A 16,622-nucleotide genomic window follows, 5' to 3' on the forward strand; every position below is an offset into this window, starting at 1 on the left:
AGGCATGGTTCAGGTTTTTTTTATACACGCAGTTTAAAGAGCTGTAAAATTGTTTCTCGCTTGGGCAGTCAAATAAATTTTAGCATTTTTTTTCTGTGGGGCTTAATTCTTACGTCTTTATTTTTATCTTTTTTGCCGATAACCAGCAATCACTGCTGCTGTCAGCACTTCCTAACACTTATTCAGCTACGTGTACACTACGATCGATAATCTGAATACCGCTCTATGCACACGCTCAGACACACACGTTGTCCTCCTAACCCGTCAGAAATATGTTTAGGAATGTCTTAGACAATTGTCGGATAGAACCACCTACACTCCGTTATCCTTTAATCCTATCCAAGGGTATAAGAAACAGCTCATACGTTTCTTGGATAGATATGTAAGTTTGGGTCTCATCTCACGTGCGCAGGCTGACAAGTTGATCCCTCCTCACCCCAAAAAACCCCACTGGTATTGTATACCCAAGATACATAAGAATAGGGATGATCCACCTGGCCGTCAGATAGTGGCAGGGATTGGCTCACTGACGGAGCCCCTGTCACATTATCTGGATTGGCTGCTTAGACCTATTCTAAAGCATATCCCTTCTTATGTAAAAGACAGCAATGACTTTTTGACACTCCTTAAGGGTATGACGTGGCAGGAGAACTATAAGTTGACATCTATTGATGTGGAAAGCCTATACACCCGTATCCCACAGGATGCAGGTGTACAGGCTGTTAAAGAGATGGTTGCACAGAGTGGCAAGAGCGAACATTTTTGCAATTTTGTGGGGGAGGCCCTGGAATTTGTTCTAGCAAAGAACGCTTTTATGTTTTTGGACCAATGGTACTTGCAGTGCCGGGGTACTGCTATGGTTACCCCCGTATCTTGTGCCATGGTCAACATATTCTTGGGGTTCTTCGAACGTATATACGTTTTTTCGGACACTAATCCATATTTGAGGTATATACGCCATTTTATGAGGTATGTGGATGACATATTCATTGTGTGGGACGGTACGGAGGCTTTGATCTCTGACTTTGTGCATCATCGTAATACCGTCAACACAATGAATATGTCCTTCACTTCCTCCTTTGGTGGCCATACCCTCAGTGTTTTAGATGTGGAGGTCTCTATTGATAATGGTGAGATCCACACTAAAGTGTTCAGAAAGCCCACGGCAACAAATTTGCTCTTGCACTTTCAGAGTACCCATCCAGTCCACACCAAAAGGGCCCTGCCTTATGGCCAGTTTTTGAGAGTGAGGAGGGTCAATAATACGGAGGAGTCATTTTTACAACAGTCTTTTGATCTCCAACAAAGATTATTACAAAGGGGTTACCCCATGAAATTAATCAGCAGTGCGTACGAGAGGGTGAGATCCACAGATGACCAACCCGATGGGGGTGTTGATGTTAGGGACAAAGATGATAGCTTAAAGAGGTTCATATTTAGTTTTAAGTTTGGACCCATGGAGAATGTTATCAGGACAGCTTTATGTAAGAATTGGCACATTCTTGAAAGACTCCGATCTAAGGGAGATGACTAAGGCGAAACCCTTGGTCACGTTCAGACGTTGCAACAATCTGCGGGACATGCTAGTAAAGAACAGAATTACCAGCCCACTAACATGGGTGGATAAATGTTGCCCACCGGGTAATTACCGGTGTGGAAACTGTAGGTTCTGTAACCTATGTATTACTGGCCGGTCCCTGCAGATTGGAGCACACATGCATAAGATCCAGGAATTTATTTCGTGCAAAACCAAGTTTGTTGTCTGTGATTTTCTGCCCATGTGGCAGATTTTACATAGGCAAAACGATAAGGTGTTTGTACGTGAGATTTAGGGAGCACTACAATTCAATTGCATCCGGTAAGCGGTCACCTAGGTTGATTGCCCGTATACGGGACCATCATGATGGTAACCCGGATATTTTATGCTTCGCAGACCTCAAGAGGGTCACTCTTCCTCCTCAGGGTGGTGATTTACAGAAATTATTATTACAGATAGAGGCAAAATTAATAATAAACTATGGAGCGCAGGGTAACCTAGGGTTAAATGACCGTGTTGATCTTGCAATATTTTTGTGATAATGGAACTCTCATTTTTTCTGTACCTCGTGTCTTGGTTTTATAATACAAATATCATGATGTTTTTTTGCATTTGTATGCATCATTCATGTATTTTTAATGTTACTCCCCATTGTTTTTAACGTGGTTGTGAAGCAACCTGTGTGCACTCCTATAAAAGGGGTGGTGCTCTACTACCACATGTGGACCCGTGGAAGCCTAATCAGTAGGTGAAACGGCTGTAGTCCATTACAGGAGCTGGCATACAGGTTGCCTCCAGCTTTTTACCTTGCACCTGTTTAAAAAAAAAGAAGGGAATTTTGTTTACTTACCGTAAATTCCTTTTCTTCTAGCTCCAATTGGGAGACCCAGACAATTGGGTGTATAGCTACTGCCTCCGGAGGCCACACAAAGTATTACACTTAAAAGTGTAAAGCCCCTCCCCTTCTGCCTATACACCCCCCGTGGGATCACGGGCTCCTCAGTTTTAGTGCAAAAGCAAGAAGGAGGAAAGCCAATAACTGGTTTAAAAACAAATTCAATCCGAAGAAACATCGGAGAACTGAAACCATTCAACATGAACAACATGTGTACCCGAAAAAACAAAAAACCCTAAGAAAAACAGGGCGGGTGCTGGGTCTCCCAATTGGAGCTAGAAGAAAAGGAATTTACGGTAAGTAAACAAAATTCCCTTCTTCTTTGTCGCTCCTAATTGGGAGACCCAGACAATTGGGACGTCCAAAAGCAGTCCCTGGGTGGGTAAAATAACACCTCGTGATAGGGCCGTAAAACAGCCCTTTCCTACAGGTGGGCAACCGCCGCCTGAAGGACTTGTCTACCTAGGCTGGCGTCCGCCGAAGCGTAGGTATGCACCTGATAATGCTTGGTAAAAGTGTGCAGACTCGACCAGGTAGCCGCCTGGCACACCTGCTGAGCCGTAGCCTGGTGCCGTAATGCCCAGGACGCACCCACGGCTCTGGTAGAATGGGCCTTCAGCCCTGAGGGAACCGGAAGCCCAGCAGAACGGTAGGCTTCCAGAATTGGTTCCTTGATCCACCGAGCCAGGGTGGATTTGGAAGCTTGCGACCCTTTACGCTGACCAGCAACAAGGACAAAGAGTGCATCCGAGCGGCGCAAGGGCGCCGTGCGGGAAATGTAGATTCTGAGTGCTCTCACCAGATCCAACAAATGCAAATCCTTTTCACATTGATGAACTGGATGAGGACACAAAGAAGGTAAGGAGATATCCTGATTGAGATGAAAGGGGGATACCACCTTAGGGAGAAACTCCGGAATCGGGCGCAGAACCACCTTGTCCTGGTGAATCACCAGGAAGGGAGATTTGCATGACAGCGCTGCTAGCTCGGACACTCTCCGAAGAGACGTGACCGCTACTAGAAAAGCCACTTTCTGTGAAAGGCGAGAAAGGGAAACATCCCTCATAGGCTCGAAAGGCGGCTTCTGGAGAGCAATTAGAACCCTGTTCAGATCCCAGGGCTCTAACGGCCGCTTGTAAGGAGGGACGATATGACAAACCCCTTGCAGGAACGTGCGTACCTGAGGAAGTCGTGCTAGGCGCTTCTGAAAAAATACAGATAGCGCTGAGACTTGTCCTTTAAGGGAGCCGAGTGACAAACCTTTTTCCAAACCGGATTGCAGGAAGGAAAGAAAAGTAGGCAATGCAAATGGCCAGGGAGAAACTCCCTGAGCAGAGCACCAAGATAAGAATATCTTCCACGTCCTGTGGTAGATCTTGGCGGAGGTTGGTTTTCTAGCCTGTCTCATGGTGGCAATGACCTCTTGAGATAATCCTGAATACGCTAGGATCCAGGACTCAATGGCCACACAGTCAGGTTCAGGGCCGCAGAATTCCGATGGAAAAACGGCCCTTGAGATAGCAAGTCTGGTCGGTCTGGTAGTGCCCACGGTTGGCCTACCGTGAGGTGCCACAGATCCGGGTACCACGACCTCCTCGGCCAGTCTGGAGCGACGAGGATGGCGCGGCGGCAGTCGGACCTGATCTTGCGCAGCACTCTGGGCAACAGTGCCAGAGGTGGGAACACATAAGGTAGCCGGAACTGCGACCAATCTTGAACTAAGGCGTCCGCCGCCAGAGCTCGGTGATCGTGAGACCGTGCCATGAAAGCCGGGACCTTGTTGTTGTGCCGGGACGCCATTAGGTCGACGTCTGGCATCCCCCAGCGGCGACAGATCTCCTGAAACACGTCCGGGTGAAGAGACCATTCCCCTGCGTCCATACCCTGGCGACTGAGGAAGTCTGCTTCCCAGTTGTCCACGCCTGGGATGTGAACTGCGGATATGGTGGATGCCGTGTCTTCCACCCACGTCAGAATCCGCCGGACTTCCTGGAAGGCTTGCCGACTGCGTGTTCCTCCTTGGTGGTTGATGTATGCCACCGCTGTGGAGTTGTCCGACTGAATTCGGATCTGCTTGCCTTCCAGCCACTGCTGGAAGGCTTGTAGGGCAAGATACACTGCTCTGATTTCCAGAACATTGATCTGAAGGGTGGACTCTTGCTGAGTCCACGTACCTTGAGCCCTGTGGTGGAGAAAAACTGCTCCCCACCCTGATAGACTCGCGTCTGTCGTGACCACCGCCCAGGATGGGGGTAGGAAGGACTTTCCCTTTGACAATGAGGTGGGAAGAAGCCACCACCGAAGAGATTCCTTGGCCGCCTGAGAAAGGGAGACGTTCCTGTCGAGGGACGTCGACTTCCCGTCCCATTGGCGGAGAATGTCCCATTGTAGTGGACGCAGATGAAACTGCGCGAAAGGGACTGCCTCCATTGCTGCTACCATCTTCCCTAGGAAGTGCATGAGGCGTCTCAAGGGGTGTGACTGGCCTTGAAGGAGAGATTGCACCCCTGTCTGTAGTGAACGCTGTTTGTCCAGCGGAAGCTTCACTATCGCTGAGAGAGTATGAAACTCCATGCCAAGATATGTTAGCGATTGGGTCGGGGTCAGATTCGACTTTGAAAAGTTGATGATCCACCCGAAACTCTGGAGAGTCTCCAGCGCAACGTTCAGGCTGTGTTGGCATGCCTCTTGAGAGGGCGCCTTGACAAGCAGATCGTCTAAGTAAGGGATCACCGAGTGTCCCTGAGAGTGCAGGACTGCTACTACTGCTGCCATGACCTTGGTGAAGACCCGTGGGGCTGTCGCCAGACCGAAAGGCAGAGCTACGAACTGAAGGTGTTCGTCTCCTATAACGAAGCGTAGAAAACGCTGGTGCTCTGGAGCAATCGGCACGTGGAGATAAGCATCCTTGATGTCTATTGATGCTAGAAAATCTCCTTGAGACATTGCGGCGATGACTGAGCGGAGTGATTCCATCCGGAACCGTCTGGTTTTCAAGTGCTTGTTGAGAAGTTTTAGGTCCAGAACGGGACGGAAAGACCCGTCCTTTTTTGGTACCACAAACAAATTGGAGTAAAAACCGTGACCTTGCTGCTGAAGAGGAACAGGGATCACCACTCCTTCTGCCTTTAGAGTGCACACCGCCTGCAGAAGAGCATCTGCTCGGTCGGGAGGCGGAGACGTTCTGAAGAATCGAGTTGGAGGACGAGAACTGAACTCTATCCTGTACCCGTGGGACAGAATGTCTCTCACCCAACGGTCTTGGACCTGTGGCAGCCAAATGTCGCCAAAGCGGGAGAGCCTGCCACCGACCGAGGATGCGGAGAGAGGAGGCCGAAAGTCATGAGGAAGCCGCCTTGGTAGCGGGTCTTCCGGCTGTCTTTTTTGGGCGTGACTGAGCCCGCCAAGAATCTGAGCTCCTCTGATCCTTTTGAGTCCTTTTGGACGAGGAGAATTGGGACCTGCCCGAGCCCCGAAAGGACCGAAACCCCGACTGTCCCCTCCTCTGTTGGGGTTTGTTTTGTCTGGGCTGAGGTAAGGATGAATCCTTACCCTTGGACTGTTTAATGATTTCATCCAAACGCTCACCAAACAGTCGGTCACCAGAAAATGGCAAACTGGTTAAGCACTTTTTGGAAGCAGAGTCTGCCTTCCATTCCCTTAACCACAAGGCTCTGCGTAAAACCACGGAGTTGGCGGACGCCACTGCCGTACGGCTCGTAGAGTCCAGAACAGCATTAATCGCGTAAGACGCAAATGCAGACATTTGAGAGGTTAAGGATGCCACCTGCGGAACAGATGTACGTGTGACCGTGTCAATCTGTGTAAGACCAGCTGAAATAGCTTGGAGTGCCCATACGGCTGCGAATGCTGGAGCAAACGACGCGCCGATAGCTTCATAGATGGATTTCAACCAGAGCTCCATCTGTCTGTCAGTGGCATCTTTAAGTGCAGCCCCATCCTCCACTGCAACTATGGATCTAGCCGCAAGCCTGGAGATTGGAGGATCCACCTTGGGACACTGGGTCCAGCCTTTGACCACGTCAGGGGGAAAGGGATAACGTGTATCCTTAAGCCGTTTGGAGAAACGCTTATCTGGATAAGCGTGGTGTTTCTGGACTGCCTCTCTAAAGTCAGAGTGGTCCAGAAAAGTACTTAATTTACGCTTGGGATACCTGAAATGGAATTTCTCCTGCTGTGAAGCTGACTCCTCCACCGGAGGAGCTGGGGGAGAAATATCCAACATTCTATTGATGGACGCTATAAGATCATTCACTATGGCGTCACCATCAGGTGTATCCAAATTGAGAGCGGTCTCAGGATCCGAATCCTGATCAGCTACCTCCGCCTCATCACACAGAGAGTCCTCCTGCTGGGACCCTGACCAGTGTGATGAAGTCGAGGGCCGCTCATAGCGAGCTCGCTTAGGCTGTCTGGGACTGTCGTCCGTGTCAGAGCCGTCACCCTGGGATGCATGGGACACCCCCGGAGCCCGGAGCTGTTCCAACTGAGGGGGACCAGGGAGCAATGATTCAACAGTGCCCATGGTCTGAGTTACTGGTCTAGACTGCAAAGTTTCTAGAATTTTAGACATAGTCACAGACAATCTATCAGCAAAAACTGCAAACTCTGTCCCCGTCACCTGGACAGCATTCACAGGTGGTTCTCCCTGGGTCACCTCTAGCAGAGGCCCCGGCCGAGCAAGTGCCACAGGGGCCGAGCACTGCACACAATGGGGGTCAGTGGAACCTGCCGGTAGATTAGCCTCACATGCGGTACAAGCAGCATAGAAAGCCTGTGCCTTGGCACCCTTGCTTTTTGCGGACGACATGCTGTTGTCTCCTCTGAGCAATCTAGGAGGGTATATAGCCAAGAATCACCAGCGACCGTACAGTGCAATGTATAGCATGCAAGCATAAAAATACAATTGTACACTTCGGCACTAGTGGGGTCAGCACCAGAGGCGCCGCTTACCGCCCGCTCAAAAGCGGGTGTGTGGTTGCCAGAATCCCGTGTCTGGGTCTCCCAGAACTTGTCTCCCCTCTCCAGCTCAGACTGGAATGGCTGCCGGCGTTCTGTGAAGAGGGGCGGACCGTGGGCGTGCCTCAGACAAAGTGCGGGAAACTGGCGTCCCACTGTGCCCAGTGTGAGGGCTGGAGTATGTAAAGTAGACTCCAGCCCTCGGCGCTGACGTTCTGTACAGCGTCCCGCCCTTCCCGACTGGCAGGCCTGGGGGCGGGAACGAAACGAAACTAGGCCGCAAAAGCCGGGGACTCAAGTAATAAGCGCGGCCGTCGGATATGCACGGCCAGCGCGGAAGTCCCCGGCGCACCACAAGTCCCAGCCGCGCCGCAGTGTAAAACTGACAGCAGCGGCCGGCGCGGCAGTTCCCAATACACTGACTACCTCAGCAAGCTGTAGTTAGTATGGCACAAGCGCGCAGCGCTGTAGTCCCCGGCGCACTAACACACCCAGCAATGCTGCAGTGTGTCTGCGCGCGGTCTATGGGGACACAGAGTACCTTGACGTAGCAGGGCCCTGTCCCTGACGATACTCAGCTCCATATCCAGCAGATTCCCCAGGGGCTGTGGATGGAGCACGGTCTCAGTGCCTGGAGACCGGTAAAATCCCACTTCACCCAGAGCCCTAAGGGGGATGGGGAAGGATGCAGCATGTGGGCTCCAGCCTCCGTACCCGCAATGGGTACCTCAACCTTAACAAACACCGCCGACAAAAGTGGGGTGAGAAGGGAGCATGCTGGGGGCCCTAGTATGGGCCCTCTTTTCTTCCATCCGACATAGTCAGCAGCTGCTGCTGACTAAACAGTGGAGCTATGCGTGGATGTCTGACCTCCTTCGCACAAAGCATGAAAACTGAGGAGCCCGTGATCCCACGGGGGGTGTATAGGCAGAAGGGGAGGGGCTTTACACTTTTAAGTGTAATACTTTGTGTGGCCTCCGGAGGCAGTAGCTATACACCCAATTGTCTGGGTCTCCCAATTAGGAGCGACAAAGAAAAAAAAATTCCAGCACAGGGAAGGAGTGCGGTTCCCTCTCTTCTTTCATCATGTTCGCTCCTGTCTGCTGAACTGCACACTGCTCAAAGGATCTATTGATTGTTGGGGTCACAAGAATCCGGACCACCACCAATCTGCAGGCAATTAAAGTGCCTGCTAACTGTGGAAAAAAAAGGAATAAAGTTTAATTACTCTTTAAAGGCAATCTGTCACCAGGTTTTTGATGTGTAATCCAAGAGCAGCATAATGTAGGGGCTGAACGCCTGATTACAGTGATGTGTCACTTACTAGGCTGTGTGTTGCGGTTTCAATAAAATCAAGTATTTTATCAGCAGGAGATTATAATTACAGGATTAGGAGACTTGTGCCTCCTAGTCAACTGCTCTGTGTAAGCCCACCTCCACCACTGATTTTCAGCTTTCCGTAAATGTACAGTGTACACAGAAACCTGCCAATCAGTAGTTTCAGTGGGGTTATAAAGGGCTCAGCATTCACAGCACTGCTATATCTGCAGCTGAGAAAACAGTGTATCAAAATGACAGCAGGCACACCAGCTACATCACTGGAATCAGGGTCTCAGCAACTACAGCATGCTGCTCAGATTACATAGCAAAAACCTGCTGACAGATTCCCTTTAAGTAAATGGAGAGGTACTTATTCAGATGCAGTATGTTCATTCATCAATAAGACCCCCAACAATTATATATATTATGTATCTGGACAAAATCTGTCAGTGTAAATGGGCCTTCAATCACCCACTCCAGGCTGCTACACATTAAGAAAAGAGGTAGAGAGCTGGAGTAGAGAGGATTGACAGATTGTTTGCTCTGATACACTGCTACTGACCTGTCCATCAGGCGGGAGAGGGTGGTACTAGGGAGGAAATACAGCGTGAAGCTAGAAAAGGACAGTCACTCCACAGTGCACTTCAAGAGAACGTCAAACCAGGATTTCTCACTGCTGGAGCAGCACTTTGGGGTCATAAAGGGATCGACTAGCTTATATTTTAGGCTATGTTCCCATGATGAGCTTTTGCTAAACTTTTGATGTTGCCCCATTAGGTTACTTGCATTTTTTCATTGTGTTTTATATGTGTTGTTTGTCTTTTTGGTATGTCACGCTTAATTAAAGCTGCTTTGTTTCTTTGCACTTTAGAAAACTGTCAGCTTGAGTATTCATGTGTATTCTATGGCCTATTTCACACATCCGGCATTTCGCCGGATCCGGCACGCATGCAGTAGAGTAGATTCATTTACAGTGGAAGCGTGACACCATGTGGTTGTGTGCTTCATGCACAACCGCATTTGTCCACATGGTGTCGCGCTTCCACTGTAAATGAATCTACTCTACTGCATGCGTGCCGGATCTGGCGAAATGCCGGATGTGTGAAACGGCCCTAAGTGAGGCGCCATTTGACAGCAGCTTATCAGCCTACAGAACAAAGAAATGAGCAAATAAAATCAAACATTTCCCATACTTCTCTCCCGATATCTTTTGTGGGAAGTTGGGAGGCCTCTATACACGATAGATGGTTGGTGATTTCAGATTACAAAGCACCACTCCAGTGTTTTGTTTTTATTGCACTGCTGGAGTGGTGCTTTAAATCTAAGTCCCTTATCCCCAGGCTTATGCGGGTGTCACACGATACGATCTATCGTGCGATCGTACCCGCCCCCGTCGTTTGTACGTCACGGGCAAGTCATTAAACCGCCGTCACACGTACTTACCTGCTGAGCGACCTCGTTGTGGGCAGCGAATATCCTCTTCCTGAAGGGGGAGGGAAGTTCGACATCACAGTGACGTCACACAGCCGCCAGCCAATAGAAGCGGAGGGGCGGAGATGAGCGGGACGTAAACATCCCGCCCACCTCCTTCCTTCCGCATATCCAGCGAGTGCCGCTGGACACAGGTAAGTTGTGTTCATGGTTCCCCGGGTGTCACACGGAGCGATGTGTGCTGCCCCGAGTACGATGAACAACCGTTGCATGAAAAATAAACAATTTTTTAAAAATAAGCGACGTGTACACGACTCACGATTTGTGACCGATTCTGCGTCGCTCGGAGGTGTCACACGAGACGACGTCGTGAACGATGCCGGATGTGCGTCACGAAAACCTTGACCTCGACGATGCATCGCACGATAGAGCGTCTCGTGTGACACCCGCATTATACTCACCTGCCGCCATCTTCTTCCGTTATCGGCGCCGCTCTGGTCAGTCTTCATCAATTTGTGATGTAAAGTAGCTCCAGTGTTTCATGGAGCATGCCGAAGGTCAAAACTTAATACAACTCTAGGAGAGCTTTGCTCTAGCCTTGTTCTGGCTCTCATAAACTTGCATTGAGCGCTAGTGACATAACTTCTAACTTCAAGTCAGAAGTTACAGGCACAAGATAGAGCCGTGGGACTAGGGCGATGCGAAAAAGGGTTAAACCGCTGGAGTGTGAGAATAAGGCCTCCCTCATCTGAGCATATGAATCTGATGAGTGCAATGCAAGAGAATCTCGCATTGTACTGGCACCAATATTATTCAATGAGCCAGAGTAGATCTGCAATTTTTTTCTCATGCCAAATCGGCATGAGAGAAAAAAAAAATTGCAGTATGCTGCGTTTGGCAGCATATATCGGATCAACCCTACCCATACAAGTGTATGGGTGAAATATCGGACTGCACTTGGATGACATCCAGGTGCAGTCCAATATACGCAGAGACAGGCAATGGAGAAATTCAGGGCTGTGGAGTCGGAGTCGGAGTCGTGGAGTCGGAGTCGTAGTCGGAGCTCATTTTGGTGGAGTCGGAGTCGGAGTCGGTATAAAATGCACCGACTCCGACTCCTAAAATATATAATAAATTGGGGACAGGAGTGCAATGCAGAATGTGCTGAATATTTTACTAAATAATAACATTTAGTATAATGCTTATATTTAAGTGAAACATTTATTGTAGTACAATGTGAACATCAGACATTTAATTGTTTTTATGATACAATAATCAAGATATTTGGATAGAACATAAAATATTTATTGGAATACAACTTTAGAACACAAAAAACTAATAAATTGTAAATATGTAATTATATATATATATATATATATATATATATATACACACAGTGTATATACACACACAAGATATATATGTAATCTACTGTATATTACATAGTGTATTACATATTTACAATTTATTACAGTTTTTTGTGTTCTAAAGTTGTATTCCAATAAATATATTTTATGTTCTATCCAAATATCTTGATTATTGTATCATAAAAATTATTAAATGTCTGATGTTCACATACACAGGTGAAAAATTTATTGTAGTACATGAATATGTGTATGTGAACATCAGACATTTAATAATTTTTATGATACAATAATCAAGATATTTGGATAGAACATAAAATATATTTATTGGAATACAACTTTAGAACACAAAAAACTGTAATAAATTGTAAATATGTAATTATATATATATATATATATATATATATACACACAGTGTATATACACACACAAGATATATATGTAATCTACTGTATATTACATAGTGTATTACATATTTACAATTTATTACAGTTTTTTGTGTTCTAAAGTTGTATTCCAATAAATATATTTTATGTTCTATCCAAATATCTTGATTATTGTATCATAAAAATTATTAAATGTCTGATGTTCACATACACATATTCATGTACTACAATAAATTTTTCACCTAACTATAAGCAATATATGTAGGAGTCGGAGTCGGAGCCGGAGTCGGAGTCGGAGCCGGAGTCGGAGTCGGTGCAAGAGAATTTGAGGAGTCGGAGTCGAAGGTTTGGCTTACCGACTCCACAGCCCTGGAGAAATTAATCTCTTCTCCCCATCTAGCACCCGATTTTCGCATTTGAGAGAATCAGATCACAGTAGGACACTCGGCTCATGCTCACAGAAGAGTCTGAGCCGAGTGTCCTTCGCATATTGCATCTGATGCTCTCGTATTGAAAGCAGTAGGCTTATCTGACCCCGGCCTCAGACTTGTCTGATCGAAGACATCCTCCATAATTTGAACCTCACACTTCTGTATCCAAAACCCCTCTCATGCTGCATCAGTTTTCTGGAATGCATTACCACAGACAATGCAACTAATTCATAGCCCCCACACTTTTAGGCCTTGCGCGCATGCTGCGCTTTTTGCTGCGTTTTTTGGGTGCAGTTTTGGTCCCGAAACTGCATGCATTTCTTTCACCAGCAAAATCTATGAGGTTTCAATTTTTCTGTCTACATGTTGCAGTTTTTTTTGGCTGCATCTTTGTGGTGACCACAAAGATGCAGCATGTCAATACTTACTGACAGCATTTTTGAGCCCTTCCAAGTAATAGATTTCACTTAAAAAACGCACTGGGCAAAAACATGTTAAAAAATGCAGTAAAACATGGCAAAAAAAATGATACTGAGGGTGCGTGTTTTTGGGACCAAAAACGTGCATCTTTATGGTCACCACAAAGATACAGCGTGCGCACATAGCCTTAAGCGTGCATTAAAATCCCATCTCTTTAGACAAGCCCATCACTTCTCATGTCTGATGTACCTCTTCCCTGTGCTTCTCCTAAATGTTCCTCATAATCTGCTCCCTCCTATTCATCTGTCTCCACATCTCCCATGCACCCAATAGCACATGAGAATTTAGGCTTCGGTTGCACATAGCTTCCGATGTGAGAACATTGGTAGAGTTATGCTAACGACCGTCTGCTGCGAGCATCAGTCGAGGGTCATGCGACTGTGATGTGATCTTGCGATAGGATCACAGCTGCGGAGAAGAGGGAGGGAGCACTTTCTCCCCGTCTCCTCCCTAGCCCGTCTCTGTGTACATCATACTGCAGTCGGATGACATGTGAGTGCAGTGCAATATTTTACACGCTCCCATAGACTTTTATAGGTGCATAAGAGCCGAGACTCGCTGCCAAATGCAGCATGCTGCGAGTCATTGCTCAGGCTGATATGGCATGAGAAATCAATCGCAGATGGACACTGCCCCATGGTTTTGCACTAGAGTGAGAGCAATCTGATGTTTTATCGGATTGCACTTGTAAGTGCAAAACTCAAGTGGAACTAAGTCCTAAGGGTGATGATGTACCCTTAGACAATCACTGGCTGTTGACGGCTCATACAGTTTTATTATGATGGCCGGACCATAGCTGGATAAGGGGCATTATCTACCTCTTATCCCCCATTTCCTTATAGACTAAACTTGCGAGTAGAGCCCTCACGCCTTCTGTAACGGTTGAATGTGTAACTTGTAACTGTGATTTATTGTCTGTACATGTACCTTGTAAAGGGCTGTAAAATATGTATCAATAAAAACGCTTTTCTAACTCATTTCTTAATCTGCATTGCAGCAATTCCTCCTCTCTAACATGAATATAAAACAAAATAACGACAAATGGGCATTTAGCTGGGCACACATATAACTGTAAGGAAAACGACCGTTCTGTCAACAGTTGTGTCTCCTGACTCCCCCTCACCCAGAAACACTCAGCGATCCTGTGTTCCTTATGGGGAGAGTGGAGTTAGTACTGCCAGAATCACTTCATTATGGATTATCTTTTCATAGAAGGAATCGAATATCGATTTCCAACCACCAGATCCTTATGTCCCCTGACTTAATTTGTGGGGGGACAGTCAGAGCCCTCCCTTCACATTAGCTGGGTGGCCTACTTTGATCTAATATGTATGGGGGTCTTTACCGTACCCTTTATCAATGGAGTGACTTTCCACACACTATGGCTTTGAACAGTGAGACGTGTTACTGAAACCCTAATGGAATGAGAAGTGATAGTTATGAACCAAAAGATTTCCAGGGCGCTGCTCCAGCACCCACTCTGGTACTCTATGGCAGTCAGACCAGGGTCTTGTGAAAACTCTTAAGGCCCCGTCACACACAGAGATAGATCTTTGGCAGATCTGTGGTTGCAGTGAAATCATGGACATATTGTTCCATTTGTACACAGCCACAAACCTGACACTGATTGTCCACAATTTCACTGCAACCACAGATCTGTCTCTGTGTCTAAAGTGGCCTTAAGGCTGGCATTCCAATACAGAGATCATGAGCGCCTCTAGCATTTATCCCCACAACGTCATGACGTAACTAAGCGTCATAGGAATCCTGTAAACCCCAAAAGGTGCCTAGGATGCAGCAGAATCCTGGTCCAGCCAAAACATGATGTGGCTAAGCATCACAGGAGTCCTGTAAGTTCCAGAGGTGCCCAGGATGCAGCAGAACCCTGGTCCAGCCACAATGTGATGATGTGACTAAGCATCACAGGAGTCCTGTAAACACCAAAAGGTGCCCAGGATGCAGCAGAACCCTGGTCCAGCCACAAGGTGATGATACGACTAAGGGCCGCTTTATGCGCTGTAATATCATTACAGATATCGCCAGCATGCATACCCGCCTCCATCAGTTGTGCGACACGGGCAAATTGCTGCCCGTGGCGCACAACATCGCTAGGAACAGTCACACTACTTACCTGCCTAGCGACGTTGCTGTGATCGGCGAGCCGCCTCCTTTCTAAGGGGGCGGTCCGTGCGGCGTCACAGTACGTCATTAAGCAGGTGCCCAATCAAAGCGGAGGGACGGAGATGAGCGGGGACGAACATCCTGCCCACCTCCTTAATTCCTCTTTGCTGGCGTGACGCAGGTAAGGGGAGGTTCCTCGTTCCTGCTGTGTCACACGTAGCGATGTGTGCTGCCGCAGGAACGACGAACAACATCGTTACTGCAGCAGCAACGATAACTGAGATCAGGGGGGGGGGAAGATGTCACCGATTAGCAATTTTGAACGTTTTTGCAACGATTCAAAATCGCTAATAGGTGTCACACGCAACGACATGGCTAACGCGGCCGGATGTGCGTCACAAAATCCGTGACCCCAACGAGATCGCTTTAGCGATGTCGTAGCGTGTAAAGTGGCCTTTAGCGTCACAGAAGTCCTATAAACTCCAGAGGTGCCCAGGATGCAGCAGAACCCTGGTCCAGCCACAACGTCATGACGTGACGAAGCATCACAGGAGTCTTGTAAACACCAAAAAGGTGCCCAGGATGCAGCAGAACCCTGGTCCAGTCACAAGGTGATGATACGACTAAGCGTCACAGGAGTCCTGTAAACTCCAGAGGGTCTATGATGCAGCAGAACCCTGGTCCAGCCACAAGGTGATATGACTAAGCGTCACAGGAGTGCTGTAAACTCCAGAGGTGCCCAGGATGCAGCAGAACCCTGGTCCAGCCACAAGGTGATATGACTAAGCGTCACAGGAGTGCTGTAAACTCCAGAGGTGCCCAGGATGCAGCAGAACCCTGGTCCAGCCACAAGGTGATATGACTAAGCGTCACAGGAGTGCTGTAAACTCCAGAGGTGCCCAGGATGCAGCAGAACCCTGGTCCAGCCACAAGGGACTGAAGTGGGTGCAGCACCAGGGTAGTGTGAAGCGTTAACCTCTCCTGGTCATTTCCCACAAATGTCACAGGAGGGGCAAAATTCTAGAGAGTAAAGTGAAAGTGCCCAATTTCCATATTAAAGAAGCCACCATAAAAGAAAAAAAGTCATTTATTATTATATACAGCGCTCCAGTACCTCCATCATGGGGGCTGCCGGAGTCCTTAGATTTGTAACCCCTCCAGAGTGAGTATAATGGGGTCCCCCCACAGCCCCCATTACAGCAGGCACAGGCGCGAGCTCGGGGCCCCATCACCAGGGCCCTGCTGTCAGTCACGACCCTCCGTCACATTCCGGTTTGTCTTTGCTCGGTCCCATGAACTCCACTCCGTCTACCGGGATCTCCTTGTCCTTAATGGCTTTCTGCAAAACACAAGATGAAAGTTCCAGCGAACCGGCCAGCCGCCAGCCGCCATCGCCGACCCCCGCTGCCCTCACCTGCACACAATGCCGGTACCGCTGGAACAGCTCGTCACACGGGTCCCCGCTGCCTTCCCCTCGAAGAAACTTCTCCGCGAACCACCGGTTGAAGCACTGGTCATACTCGCGCTTCATTTCTGTACATTCTTCCCCAACACTGTTCATAATTTCAACTGTTATTCAACTAGGTCAGGACGCTGCAGACGCCATCTTATTTCAGGGCAAGGCGGAAGCTGCTATTAGACAGCCGCCCATAGTAAACATGGCCGCCGCGCTCACCA

At 48.1% G+C, this 16,622-nt stretch overlaps 1 protein-coding gene across 1 annotated transcript; it reads right to left on the bottom strand.

The window, feature by feature from the left end:
• Nucleotides 1–16,014: 16,014 nt before the first annotated feature.
• TRIAP1 (TP53 regulated inhibitor of apoptosis 1) lies at nucleotides 16,015–16,586 on the bottom strand. The gene is made up of 2 exons (XM_075320487.1): nucleotides 16,360–16,586; nucleotides 16,015–16,284 (listed from the first exon to the last, which is right to left on the bottom strand). Exons 1-2 carry the CDS (start codon nucleotides 16,504–16,506, stop codon nucleotides 16,195–16,197), a joined length of 237 nt encoding a protein of 78 aa, XP_075176602.1. The 5' UTR covers nucleotides 16,507–16,586; the 3' UTR covers nucleotides 16,015–16,194.
• Between the last annotated feature and the right edge of the window lie 36 nt (nucleotides 16,587–16,622).

Source organism: Anomaloglossus baeobatrachus, chromosome 1 (genome assembly GCF_048569485.1).
Source record: "Anomaloglossus baeobatrachus isolate aAnoBae1 chromosome 1, aAnoBae1.hap1, whole genome shotgun sequence".
Classification (NCBI taxonomy): domain Eukaryota; kingdom Metazoa; phylum Chordata; class Amphibia; order Anura; family Aromobatidae; genus Anomaloglossus; species Anomaloglossus baeobatrachus.

What these genes read in the sequence shown, in the direction of transcription:
- TRIAP1 (XM_075320487.1), bottom strand. Translation starts at nt 16,506, where the DNA reads ATGAACAGTGTTGGGGAAGAATGTACAGAAATGAAGCGCGAGTATGAC. An exon ending in GGTACCGGCATTGTGTGCAG is followed by an intron (nt 16,285 to 16,359) that starts GTGAGGGCAGCG and finishes TGTGTTTTGCAG; the next exon opens with AAAGCCATTAAGGACAAGGA.